Source organism: Lonchura striata, chromosome 3, assembly GCF_050655825.1.
Source record: "Lonchura striata isolate lonStrDom1 chromosome 3, ASM5065582v1, whole genome shotgun sequence".
NCBI classification, from domain to species: domain Eukaryota; kingdom Metazoa; phylum Chordata; class Aves; order Passeriformes; family Estrildidae; genus Lonchura; species Lonchura striata.
Window position 1 is genome coordinate 57,556,050 of NC_140705.1, and position 13,717 is coordinate 57,569,766.

The window sequence follows — 13,717 nt, forward strand, 5'->3', positions numbered from 1 at the left end:
TATCTTATTGCAGATCAAAACTTTGGAGCAGAACAGAACAATAGAGGAACTCAGTAAATCTCAAGGCAAATTGGAAAGAATGAAAGAAAAAGCTGAGAAACAACTTAGATCTGCCAAATCAGAACTTCTTTTAAAGGAGCGTAAAGCTACTGAAGATAAAGAAAAAAACAAAAATATGTTAGAAGAAGTTACCAGTGAGATGAAGGTGCTTAAAACAACCCTTGCAGAACTAGCAAAAAGAGAGAGACAGGTAGGTGTATAGGTATTTGACAAGAGCCCTTAGAGTGTAGGAAAATGGTGTAGTGGAGCAGCTACCCAGCTGTGCTTTAAACTGTTCCAAACATTATCAAACAAGGACATTTTAGCTCACACTTGTGAGCCACAGTGACAGTTATAATTGCAAAGCTATTCTGCAAGTTAAGTTTTGCAAGAGAAGGATAAATACAGGAATTATTTTCTTTTTTCATCACAAAATATTGCATCACCTTTTAGAGCAGTATTAAAATGCTGTAAAATCCTAGCATCTCTCTTAAGATATGTCTTTTTCCAGTATCTTAGGTATAAAACTTATCAACTTCTCATCTGTTTCCTTTTGTTTGTCACACATCTGCCTCTTGCACATTCTCCTTGCCAGTTGTAAGAGATGCAACCAGACTAGGTGATAGGATGAAAGGAAGCAGCCTCAAGTTGTGCTGTGGGGGAGGGAGTTTACACTGGACATTAAGCAAAATTTATTCACTGAAGGTGTAATCAGACAGAGGAACAAGTTGCCCAGGGGAGTGGTTAAGTCACCAGTCCTAAAGGTATTTAAAAGACACCTAGACATGATTTAGTGATGGACTTGGCAATGCAGGTTAGGAGTTGGACTTGATAATCTTAAAGGTCTTTTCCAACCTGAATGATTCAACGAGGCTATGTTACTGTGTAACTGTGTATAGGCCATAAATTCAAAGAATGCTGAAGAATACAGAAAACATCTAGAACTTTATTAGATTTCCCAGCTAAAAATTTTATGGCATATGTTGGCCTTAACAATGACTCTGGATGAAATTTAAGAATGCTATTTCAAAAAATTAGTCTAGAATTTTTTTTATTTACATGCAGAGAAGACCAACAACATGGGAATATTTTTTTCTCCTGGAAATCTTTAGCACTGTTTTGTTTTATAACAAAGGTGAAATCTTTAGCACTGTTTTGTTTTATAACAAAGGTTAGAAATTTAAAAGTAAGATTTTACTTCTTCATACATCTCATGAGGAAACAAAGCATCTGTCACAGAGAAGAAGATGTTAATTATATGCAGGAAATTATTCCATGGAGTCATACATTGAATATTGTGTAAAACCACAAATACAAATGTTGTCTTTTTACCATCTGAATCCAGGGGGTTTCAAGCCACTTGAATATTTTGCAATATTATTTGGACTTTTCTTTTTGTTCTCTTTCTGTTGGAATAAGACCCCTCCTACTCTCTTGTAGTTACAGTGTGAAAATAAAGTATAGTATCTGCTTTTTACTTCCTCAAACCCCAGTGTCTTGGGTTAATGTCTAAGTTGCATTTATTTCTGTTTTTTAATTCTGATAATTTTACTCATTGAATGGAAGGTGCAAAAAAGAATATTTAGCAGGGGTGTTGTTGTCTGCAGCATACCTTTGTGTTTGAGTCTTTAGTGATGTCTTTATTATTTGTCTCCTTCAGCCAAAGGCTGGATCTTTTCTGAGAGCTGCCTTGATCTTTCAATGTAAAGTCTGTATGAAAACAAATTCCAGCTTTGCTGCCTCATTATCCTGTCTGTGAGCCAGATGTTTTAAAAAAAATCTTTAGTTTCTGCTAAATACTACTTGCCTAGCACACTGCCAGACCCCTGCATCAATGACCTCCTGAACTAGTGTAGAATATAATATATGGGAACTTTGGGGTTTTGGTGTAATGTTGTTCCAGCATTTGACCCAAGACATCTCACTGCCTTGGTAATGCAGATAGCTGGAATTGAATTCTCAAATCACAGAATCGTGGAATGGGTTGGCTTGGAAGGGACCCTAAAGATAAACTAGTTCCAACACACCTCCCACAGGCAGGGACACCTTCCACTAGACCAGATTGTTCTAAATCCCATTCAGCCTGACCTTGAATATTTCCAGGGATGGGACAGCACAAGTTCCTTAGTCAAACCTGTTCCAGTGTCTCACCACCCTGCCAGTAAAGAATTCTTCCTAATATCTAATCTAAGTCTTTTCATTTAAAACCCTTCTCCCTTTTCCTATCCCTATATGTATGTGTAAAGTGTTGGTCCCTTTTTTTTTTTTTTTTTTTTTATAAGCCCCCCTTTATATCCTGGAAGGCTGTTATAAGTTCTCCCTGGAGCCTTCTCTTCTCCAGGCTGAACAAGCCCAGCTCTCTCAGCCACTTCATAGAAGAAATTCTTAAGCCCTCTGATCATCTCTGCAGCTCTCCTTGGGAACTGTTCTAACAGTTCCATGTCTGTCCTGTGCTGAGGACTCCACCCCAGACCTCAGATCTGTTTTGTATTGGTTTCCATACTTTCTGAATCAGTGGCAGCTCCTCAGGGTTTGAAATAAACTGCCTTTGGCAAAGTCTTGGAAACTGAGACCTTGTTTTCAGGAAAGCTGCCAACCCCTTTCCTCACAGACTTGACTGCTTTAGAATTCTGCACAGAGTTCTTGGAGTTGGAGACATTTCAGGACTGTCTATCTTCTCCATATCCTTAGCCCTTGGCATGATTGGTGGAGTGAGGCTGTTGCCACATTAGAACATGAGTCCAGTTTCTTAATGGTGCTGATGATTTTGTGGAATTTTGAGTCTCTTTCATGCTTGGGAATGGGGATTCAAATAGAGAACAATAAAAGCATATTTGGCATTCAAATAGCAATAAAAGCATATTTCCTCAAAAAGTAACATTTTCCTCTTTTATGTGTTGATGATAAGGAGTATTAAGGCATTTGTTATTTTGGCTGTGTAATTTATAGTCTATTCAAGAGGCCTTGAAGTTTGACTGATAATGATACATATTGTGAGTTGAGAAGAGTACATCAGCAGTGATGACAACTACTTGTGGATGTCTGTCTATTTAGAACTGCAGAGAGAAAGCTGGTGTCTTTAATTAATTACTTTACCAAATACTATTCCTATGACATTTTCAGCAGCTATGCACAGAAGACAAACAAGCATTTTCTTAAGCTGCATCTTGAATTTAGGCTGTTTCTTGATTCAAATCAAAGTCAGACCACAGGATGTGCCGAAAACTTCCACCTTTCTTCCAACTTCCTCCTTTCTTTTTTCTCAAGAAAGTGCAGGGTTGGAGGGGAGAGGTGGCAGATAATGGTCAAGGACAAGCAACAGCTTCTGCTCTGGGAAGTGCCCACCAGAGTTTCAAGTTTGTATAGTTTTTGGTCATCTGGGTCAAGTAAAAGTATGTTTTCCTCAGTTTTTGGAGTTGAGTTAGCAGGGAAGATATGCCTGTGAAAGATCCTAAAGAAACACTTGAAAACTGTTTTGTGTTTGAGATCCTTGAAATCTCAGCTGTTTGCGGTTTGTGATTTGATGTAGGCTCCAAAGGGCTGTTTCCGACCTCTTCTGCTCTCTGTATTGAGCAACAGCTGATATGTCTATATTTAGCACTGATAACACAAGTGCTTGATTTGTGTGTATGCCTATATGTACATGTTTTCCCTGACATCTCCTTTGCTGCCTATTTGATTTATTCCCTTCTGTTTGCTGTCGCAGCTGGCAGATTTCCGAGAGGTGGTCTCGCGGATGCTGGGCCTTGACATTGCCAGCCTGGCTCTTCCTGACTATGAAATCATTACACGCCTTGAGGGGCTGATTCACTCCCACCAGCACCACTTCTTCCCCTGTGTCTGCCTCAAAGACATGGCAAGGACCCCAGAGGAGCAGTAAAGAAACATCCAGCTTCTTGACTGGAACAAAGTTAAATTTTCTGTTTGCTTCCTTACCTGCTGGATCTCCACAGAAAACAGGTCCCTATTTCTGTTTCCTATTCTAGAGACACCAACCAGGGCTGATTTTTAGAACTTCAGCAGAGAGACTGATTGGATAGAGCCAAGCCAACAGCCTGGAGATGGCAAACAGAAAATCCTTGGGCAGCTTAAAACTTCAGTTAGGAAAATGATAGGCAAGACATCCACAATGCCATCAAGTTTCAGTGCAGAGGTGTTGAAGTCCTTGGTCATCCCAGGTCAGCTCACAGTTTTGAGAAGTTACTGGCTGTCTGCTTCAGTGGCATTCCTTGTGTTTTACCTGTAGGTGACAAGGATGAAATCAAGTAGGGGTGGTTTTGCTGCCTTTTTTTTTTTTTTTTTTTTTTTTTTTTTGGCACCTGGGGCATCTCTGGATTTTTACATATAACAGCTTTATCTTCAAGGCAATGGTCTGCAAGTTAGAGGATTATCTCAATTTTGGAACAAGAGATATTTTTTTCCCCTTCTGTTGGTTTCTTCTATCTGCTTGTATGGCAAAACAAAAAATTTCATTTTTCAGCAAAGGCTTTCTCTCAGAGTCTCATCATGTGCCTCATATAAATATATTTGGTAAGATTGAGTGTTGGCCTTGGTCATGATGTCTTGAAAAGTTTGCTTCCAGCTGCTGTATTCCTTGGGCAATTAATCCACAGCGGCAATTCTGAATTAATGAAAAATTCTTTTAGAATTCTTGTTCACTACAGAAAATAGCTGAATTACTAAAGTGCTTATTTTCAGAGAAATGGTGATGAGGTGTACAAAAATACCTCTTAGTGTTGTTAAATGTAATGATTTTTTAAAAAGAAATATAGACAATAAATCTGTTTTAATAGCACATTCAAACTTGATTCTGTGGTTTTAGTGTTCTCTTCCCGTTATACATTTTGTATGGTTGTGTAGAACAACAAAGTTCACTTACTTATTTTTGGCTTGACCATTTGTGGGCTTTCTACAGTATCTCAGCAAAAGATGACCCACTCAGTAACACTGAACACACTATTTTAAGAAAAATTACACCTTTTCAAGTAAGAGTGGTAATTTCAGTATCTAGCTGGGGACTCAAAACATGTTTTTATTTCATTTGTTTCTGAAGAATCTTTTCTCATTGACTTGCTGTAAAATAAAGAAATAAGCACTCAAGCTTTTGCAAAATCAGTCATTTGAGAAGACAGAAATAAATCTTGCATAAATTCTTATGCTCCTGTGGCTAACTGGATTGAAATAAATTTAATTTTCTGTTTTGTAATGTAACATTGTTTTGGGGGGAATGACTTCAAATGGAAAGAGAGCAGGTTTACATTAGATATTAGAAAAAAAATTCTTTTTTTGTGTGGGTAATGAGGCACATTGTGGATGCTCCATTCCTGGAAGCGTTCAAGGCTGGATGAAATATAATTTTTAGGCATGATATGTTGATTGGGGATTTAGAGGGTGGAAAAGGATACAATAATTTTCTAATTATTTATGAAATAATACAAGTAGTTTCACTTTGTGTTTTGTTGGTTTTATTGGCACTTCTTTTTGATTTATTACTAAAAACAAAACCCATTCTCTTCATCCACATTAATAAATATCATACAAAACATGATTTATTATATTTTGAAAGTTAAGTAAATTGCATTACAAATTCAGGTCCACTCAACCTAATACATTCCTAACATTAAGAAATAATCTGTGAGACTGACAAATGTAAAGTAAGGCCTTGTTCCCTGCCACCCTGTGACCGGCCCTGGCACCAGCAGTGGGGTTCCAGCTCCACAGAGGCTACCAGCATGGGTATCTAAATAATTACAAAAGAGGCAGATTTTCACATGAAGTTCACAGCAATGCTTGATTAGTGGTTTGCATGTTAAGCCAGAAGAAAGAAAAAAGGTTTTCTAATGCCTTTTTTTTTGTTTTGTTTTAGCCCAGTGGATCTGTATTTTCAGAAGTATCAATGCTCACCATGTTTGCAAAGGAATGTGGTCTATTATCGGACTACTAATATTCCCTGTATTTCCTTTACTTTTGGAAGAGCACTGACATATTTCTCCATTTAGCCATAGAAAATAATAAAATAAATAAATAAGAAGCAATATGATTTGAGCAAAGTTCAGGTGATTTTTTTCCTATATAATTTAAGTAAGTCCTGAAAAACTGACTTTCAATTTTTTTTTAAGGCTTGTTCCATACAGCATTGAAGTAAGTCTTTCTTTTTGGAGAAAAATTAAAAGAGGCTTATGAATGTTTTGAACATATCTTTCAAATGCTTCTTTTTTTAAACCAAGATGCATTCATCATGAGACAGACATTGCAAGTGTGTATTAAAGTTGTGTCAGCAGATACCCCTCTTCCTGTAGGTTATTTTTTACTAGTTTTGTCTGTATTAAAAAAGGTGTGGGATTAAGAGTATACTATCTGTTCATAATTACTCTTTTATTGTGGTAAAGTATATCAAATTATTGATTTATCAACAGAATACATACTGAAATAGAAGTAGTGGATGTTAACTTACAGAAGAGTACAGCTACAGAATTACATTTTTTTTCTGCAAATAACAGATGAACTAACAGCTGAACTAACTCCAATGAAACCAACTTTACTAAGTGTTAAGGCAAAACTCAACAAATTAAAATGTTGCAATTGTAGATATTAAAGTGAAATGTGCTGTGACACCATAAAAATAAAATCACAAAGGAGAGAGAAAAATGAGTTATAGTGTTATAAGTGTATTAAAGAACATGGAACTGAATTTTTGCCTATGCATCATATTATTGATAATACACTATTTGCAGCACAGCAAAACCATGCATCAGAATATTGATGTAGTAGAATCATGATTTCTCAAAGAAATTAAGTGTAAAAGTATTCAAGTACTTTACTAAATTAGAATTAAGATGCATCAAGACAGATCACATGAAATTACCCTTTGACTTCTGTTGCTCTGTAGTTTATTTTAACAGTATAAAGCAGTTTGCTTGCTTTTTCACATTTTCAGTGGATGTATGCATCATGCACAATTTTGTACAGATGTTCTGTTACTGGACTACTTTGCACATTATAATGTTGCAGGAGAGGGGAAATATGAATGACCCAAGTCATAAAAGATTTTAATTTAAAAATAGCAATTGAGGAATCTAGTGCATTTCGAGAGAAAAAGTAATGTGTTCTACCAAATTTTTCATGTGAAATACAAGTATTTTGTAAGACTACAGGTTCTGAGCTTTTCTCTTGATCATCTAAAATAAAAAGTGTGAAGTATAAAACAAAACAAAGTGAAATTCTCTAGGAAATTAGAGAAAAGGGGTTTCTTATATTACCAAAGCATACAAAGCAAAATTAGTTAACTATGTTGAAAAAAAGAAATGATAGCTTGCCAGAATAGAAACTGGAAAGAATGTTCAAAGATAATCCTTTTCAGATGGAAGATTTCAGATTTTTTTTTTTTTTTGGTCAAAACAAGTAAGAATCCTCTATGGAAAAGCTTTTCTTTCTCTGGAAGCTAGAAGTCAGATGAGTTTATTAGATTGCACTCATAATTAGTGAGGAATAATTGAGTCAGAAAAAAAAATCTATGAAACATAGTAATGTGTTTGAACAAAATAGTTTACTTTTCTGTCAGTTTTATAGTCAGCTAATGACTCCTGGGACAATGAAAACACTTATTTTCAGAAGGGAACAAATAAAACTGTTGAGATATGTTATTTCATTTTTTCCCCTGTGACTACTTACACTTTAGATAACGCAACACAAAGAAGATTGCAAAGTGTGAGCCAGTGGGCTCGAAACAGGTTCCAGGTAGAGAATCCAAGTGTCAGATGGCTTCTGGTAATGCTGGAGATGGGAGTGGACAGCAGGAAGTCTCACCAAACTGTGGGCTGGATATGTGTACCTTTTATAATTTTTTTTATAATTTGGGAGTTTTGTGAAATTATTTGGGCTTCTTTTTCTTTTTCAAGGAATGTTAGTATGTTGGGTGGGGAGGTCGAGTGCTTGGTTATAAACAAAATATTCCATTTGCTATTAATACTGTTTTTAAACATGCCACTGGATGCAATTTAATCTGAAAAAAAAAAAAAATCTTGCCCACAAAATGCTGGGAGCTCTGATTACAAAATAAACATGTGATGGTACCCCTGGAATGCTGGAAGACCTTCCTTGGGGCTGGCAGCAACATGCCAACAGAGCTGACTCAGCCCTTTCCCCTCCTGGCCATGTTTTTGTACAGTGAGGCAGAGCACGGCCACGGCAGCTCTGGGGACTGCGGCAGAGCATCGGAGGGAGCCTTGCAAACAGGAATGTAAATCTGGGCACACCAAAGGGGCACTTCTGCTCCCAACAGGGAGTGCCTGCAGCCTGAAAACTGTGCTTTGATTGATGGCTTGGGCTTAAGCTGGCATGAAGTAAGGAACAGTAAGAGTATTTCTAGCACTAAGACAATTTCACTGAGTATTTGAAAGTATTTCCTCTGTGTACCCTTCATACTGCAGCAGCGATGTAGAAATATGCAGTATGAATTATAAAGTAATGGTATGAATTGATATGGTCAGCCACTCTGGCTGACTTCTTGCCCTTAGAGGAGGTCAGAGACTCATCAGTGAATCAACAGGCATTGAACAGCCAAAGGGCTGGCAGAAAAACATGACTGGCAGCAACTTTTATCTGAAGACATTTTTTTTCTTAGTCTCTACATGCTTTGTTGAACTTGTTGTTGTCCACAATACCTTTCTCACCTGGATCTTTCCCTGATCACTTGTCTGCAGCAAAGTCTCTGTGGTCAGGCCTGTTCTTCATCCAGCAAGGTTTCACATCTGCATCTTGCAAGGAGCCCCAGCATCAGTTGGGTAGTGTAGGCTTGCTGGAGAAACCTGCCAACACTTTTGCTCTGCCGCCACTTTCCATCCCTCAGACCTGGCAGCCTCCTCCTGCACTTTAGCCAGGGTGTGATCTTTGAACGCTGTGTGGCACTCAGCAGACATCAAGACAGAGCTGAATCTCTCGTGTAAGACTGCAGTGCCTTTTAGATGCTTCCTACCCCCTTTAAGCATCTTTTCTGGAGCAGGGACAGTCAGTCCATGCTTGTGTGGGTGGGAGAGAGAGCTGAAAGGTTTTGGTCAGCCTAGAGGATATCACGAAGTAGCAGGGCTGTGTCAGGCGTATGGCCACAAGGGGACAGATATGTACTGCGGGATCTGCAGGGGAGGTGGAGAAGGAGAAATAACGCCAGGGTAAAATGATGGCAGCAGACAAGCCAGGACAGGTGCAGATTCTCGTGAAGCAGACTGCAATGATTTTTATAGCAGAAGTACTATAGCCATCAGTGTAGATGGATGGAATCCTGCAGATTATGGAGTAAAAATCCCTAATAGCTTTCCTTAGACATCAGTCCAAACCAGGCTGTGCAGAAAAGTGCTAGGCTAGTGCTGAGATTGTTGTAGTAATACTGATGTTTACTCTTTTTGATACTGTTTTGTATTAGAGACATTTAGAATAATACTTCCATGGTATTAACTCCAGCATAAGACACCACTATGTAGTCCTGGCTGCCTTTGAAAACAAGATTGAGAACAGTGGAACAGAGGACAGACAACAGAACTGGGGTGTGTCCAGCAGGAGGGGAGAAGCAACATGACCCATATAGCACATAGGGATCCAGCTCTCAGCGTGTATTGATGACATTTAGCTGCCTGAGGAGCTGTGGAAGGAGGTGGGAACAGAGGGTATCTGAGACACACCTCACAAAGTCATGGAGCTAAAACATATTGATTCCAGTGGCTAAAAATATGCCTGAAGATATTTTTCCGTATTTACTATTAGGAATTATTCATTCCAATGGCTAGAGACAGAAGGCTGTGGAGAGTCTAGGAATCAAAAAGAATAAATATTTGAAAAAGCAACCAATAAACAGACAGGGATTTAGACTAATGACCTAAACAGAAAATAATGTCATGGGTTCAGAGCTGCACAGACTAATCCTCTGGTGATAAATCTTAACTGCAAGGCTTTATAAACTTCTCCTGACTTGTGGGTGAACTTCAGGATAGAAATGAGGAGCTAGTTGCCCTTGGAAATCTGCTGGTGATGGAGAGGGAGAAAAGGAAGCTGGAAAAGGAGGAAAGACTGTCTAAATGCCTGAAGACTGCTGCTCAGCTGGTTTTAGAATCAAGACAGCTGAGCTTCCTTTCAATCTCGTGAATCTCTACAAATGACAGTGTCTGCACCAGCAAGTGATAGAGATCCAAAATCCCCCCAGTTAGGATAACAGTTTTTCACAACAGCTCTTTTATTCTTAGGTGGTGCGTGTTCAAATGCTTTGTAGTTCTTTATAGTGACTTCCTGGCCCAGTCAAAGAAGAGGTTGTATTTCTCAAAAAATGTGGTTTTTCTCTGTGGTTTTCCTAAGAAATTCTTGACTGGGCTAGTTTGGAAGTTCAGTTTTACATGTATCTGTCGAAGTAGTATCATTGCCTATAATGCAATGTGATGCTTTGCTTAATTTATAGGAGGAGGGAAGTCTTCCTTGCCAGATGGCAGAATTTATTTATTTGAAAATTAAAGCCAAAATGATTCAGCTCTCCCTAAGAACAAGACTAATGGAAAATATAATTATAATTATAGGTTTATAGATATATGCCTATATCTATAAACAAAAATGTGGCAATGTGGAGCAATTCAGCCAGAATCAAAACTAAGTTTCTTGGTAGCAAGTTTTCCTGGCTTGCTAAGGATCAGAGCAAAGATTGACACATCTTACTTCTCCCTGTCCTTTTTCAATTAAAAATAAACAGGATTGGAAGGAGGGGACCATCTCCAAGCTGGAAGGAAAAGGAAGGAGCTAGTTATGGCAGGTTTCACAGGGAAGGGAAGAGAAGAGAAGAGAAAGGGATTTCAATGGGAGAGATATGGTAAAGGTATGCTGTAAGATAAAAAAAGAAAAGGGAGAGGTATGAGTAGCTGAGTAGGGATTTGGGAAGAAGTGTTTGGGATGATTGGGAAGCAAGCAGCAGGCAATGCTGAGGATGGGAGCATTTCAGAATTTTCATATGCCAGAATGTAAGACAGGAGAGAAGCCAAGGGCAAGAGGCTGCAGTTGATTCTCTTGGGTGCAGTAATGGGAAACCCAGGAACAGCTTGAGAAATCAGCGCTGGCATCTCCAAATGAAGGAGGAAGAATGGGAGGAAGCAAGGTAATGTAGGATGGAATCAACTGTACAAAATGTTCCCAGCATTTCATACCAGCAGGAGATGGGACATCTCAGCGGTCCCAAAATGAAGTGAAGGAACTTGTTGAAAAATGTAAAAAAGAGCAAGGCAGAAGAATCACTGTATCCTCTCATTCTATCCTGGTGCTGACCTGCACATCTGTGTTGCAGCTGGACCTGATACTTCCTGCTTTTCCTGGGCTCATTTCTCAGCTGCATTTCCTGACAAAGTATGGATATTCCTATAGTATACTAAACCCTCCAATTTAACAGTTGCTAAAGGAAAAAGCATTTCAGCTCAGTTGCAGCTTGAATGTCATCACTTAAACTCCAGGCTGTTTGACAGATCATATAGAAAGTGGGTTGGAATAATGCAGGAATCACATTTAGTGGTTTTAAGATTGCTTTCACACTGCCTTGTAAAATATCTGAATATCATTGCCAGAAATATTTCTAAATGATCATAAATATAAGGTGCTTTTTGGCATTAGGAGGTTCAGAGAAATTAGAAATAAAACCAGGAAGTTACACCCCTATGTGGGGTGGTCCTTTCTGGAGCAACTTGTTATAACTTATGCCAGGGGACTTTGAAATTCTAGTAAAAAAATAAGAATCCCAAATCTTCTAATTACCACAGAATATATTTGGGTTTGCCTCTTCTGGAAGCTTACCATAATTTTCCTAATTGGGCATGTTGTTTTAGTTCCACATGACAAACAACAGGAGATTTAAAAAAAAATTGCAAAACTTTCAGCTTCAATTTAAAGAAAAGGATACTTATTTCACACAAAATATGTCTATAAAAAAGGGAAGAGTTGTAAACCCCCCAAAATATCAGCCTGTAGGAGCCAAGAGCTGTGAGGGGGTGGGAATGAATGGTCTGAGGAATCAGGATGCTGGTGACACAGAGGTGTGCAATGAGGGAATGAGACCATATTGCAAACTGGTGTAGAAGAATCACCCAAATTACTGAAGTCTCCATGTAGTTATAATGTATATTCCTTATACACATCCAGACACATGATATGTAAGAAGTCCTGAGACTGTGGTGTGCATTCATCAAATAAGAAAGTGATGTCTGCCATATTGATATTTGCCATTGCCTCAGTTATAGGCAGTTCACATGTAAGGTCAATTACATGGTGTTTGATTATTCTTGAAATCCAGCTAAAATGCCTGCTTGAGACAAGTGACATTTTTTCTAGGTATTGCATTGCCTTCTAGTGCTTCATCCCCCCACTGAAGGCAATTAATTTATTGTCAATTCCCGTTTCTCTAGTAGTAGAGAAATGGTAACAGCTTGCAAAAATGGTTAGTAAAGAGCACATGGGTAGGCCAGTAACACACAGCTGGAAAAGGAGGGGCCTGTTTGCTGAAATAAGGTAAATAAGGCTGGGCAAATCTGACAAACTCATGGCAGTACCTGTGATCAAGGTTTGACAGGACTATCAGTAGGACAGTCCTATGTGCACAAGTCTGGAGAGAATCTGATTACTCCTGTCACAAGAAAGGAACTGGAATAGATGTATTTCAGGGGGATTTTTGTCCATCCAGAGGTACATAATTATGTATCAGAGATCTGTCCAAGGTTGGTAATATTTTCAACAACATAAATAGCTATAGCAGTATTTTGCCATCCTATTTCTATCCTCAGTTTTACAGTTTGAAGCTATAGTTAGGTATTTATTTACATTGGTTTTTAAATCCCTATCCATAACAGAGTAACACTGTAGCTTTTTAATGAGCAACAAAAAAGGCTGAGAATTAAAAATTTAAGGAAATTATATTATATGAAAAAGTTAAATATTTGGCTACTGTGGAACTTCTTATTTAAATGCTTTTAAGTGTCCTTTTCTCTGCTCAGAAGCCTGGGTAGTGTAAATTAGGTGGTATAAAAAGGCCTTAAGTTTTCAAGAGCAGTTTTTTAAACAAATTACATTATATGTAAAACTTGTATGTTTTAGTCTGTTACTAAATACTAGGAGGAAACTAAAATGGGATCTTACTGCAGATGTTGCATTTTACTAGCTAGGCTAGTGTGAAACATTATGGTGAAGCAGAGAAATATATTATGAAGGTGAGAAATAATAAAGAAAGGTGAATGCCAGTGTATAATGATTATATATAATGTATATAGATATAAATGGTATTGTGTATAATAATTATAATAATAATTTAAGAATTGGCTTTGTAGGAAAAAACCTGAGAACTCTACCCTGATATGTTTTTAGAGATGATGCACACCTTTGTGGCAATTTGCGACTAAAACATCCCAGCTAACAAGCAGAAGTCAGCATAATGCTTTTATTTGTGAAGCAGGTAGAAATTGTCAGTGACAGAATACAAATTCAGAAAATCTGATGGGAAAATATTGTCTGTGTAAACGTGGAACAGCCATAAGAATTGGGAGGCAAAATGTCACCAGTGGGATGTGGAGCCTTTTGCTGAACAAAAGGTTGACAAGCTAATTCAATCAGTTGGTCACTATCACAGAGCTAAAGAATCAACCTATTTCACATGACAGATCAAGTAGCTGCC

At 38.0% G+C, this 13,717-nt stretch overlaps 1 protein-coding gene across 3 annotated transcripts in view; it reads left to right on the top strand.

The window, feature by feature from the left end:
* The window catches only part of CCDC170 (coiled-coil domain containing 170), a 48,726-nt gene that overhangs the window by 29,948 nt on the left and 5,061 nt on the right, over positions 1-13,717 (top strand). For 2 of the 3 annotated variants that reach the window (XR_014954260.1, XM_085576597.1), the window contains exon 10: positions 14-250. Coding sequence is in view for 2 of the 3 variants with exons in the window: in XM_085576597.1 (XP_085432723.1) it covers positions 14-250 (237 nt within the window). In the remaining variant the exon portion in view is untranslated. Of the gene's footprint in view, positions 1-13; positions 251-3,745; positions 13,709-13,717 lie in introns of those variants that run through there. The other variant, XM_031504491.3, reaches the window with a different exon arrangement.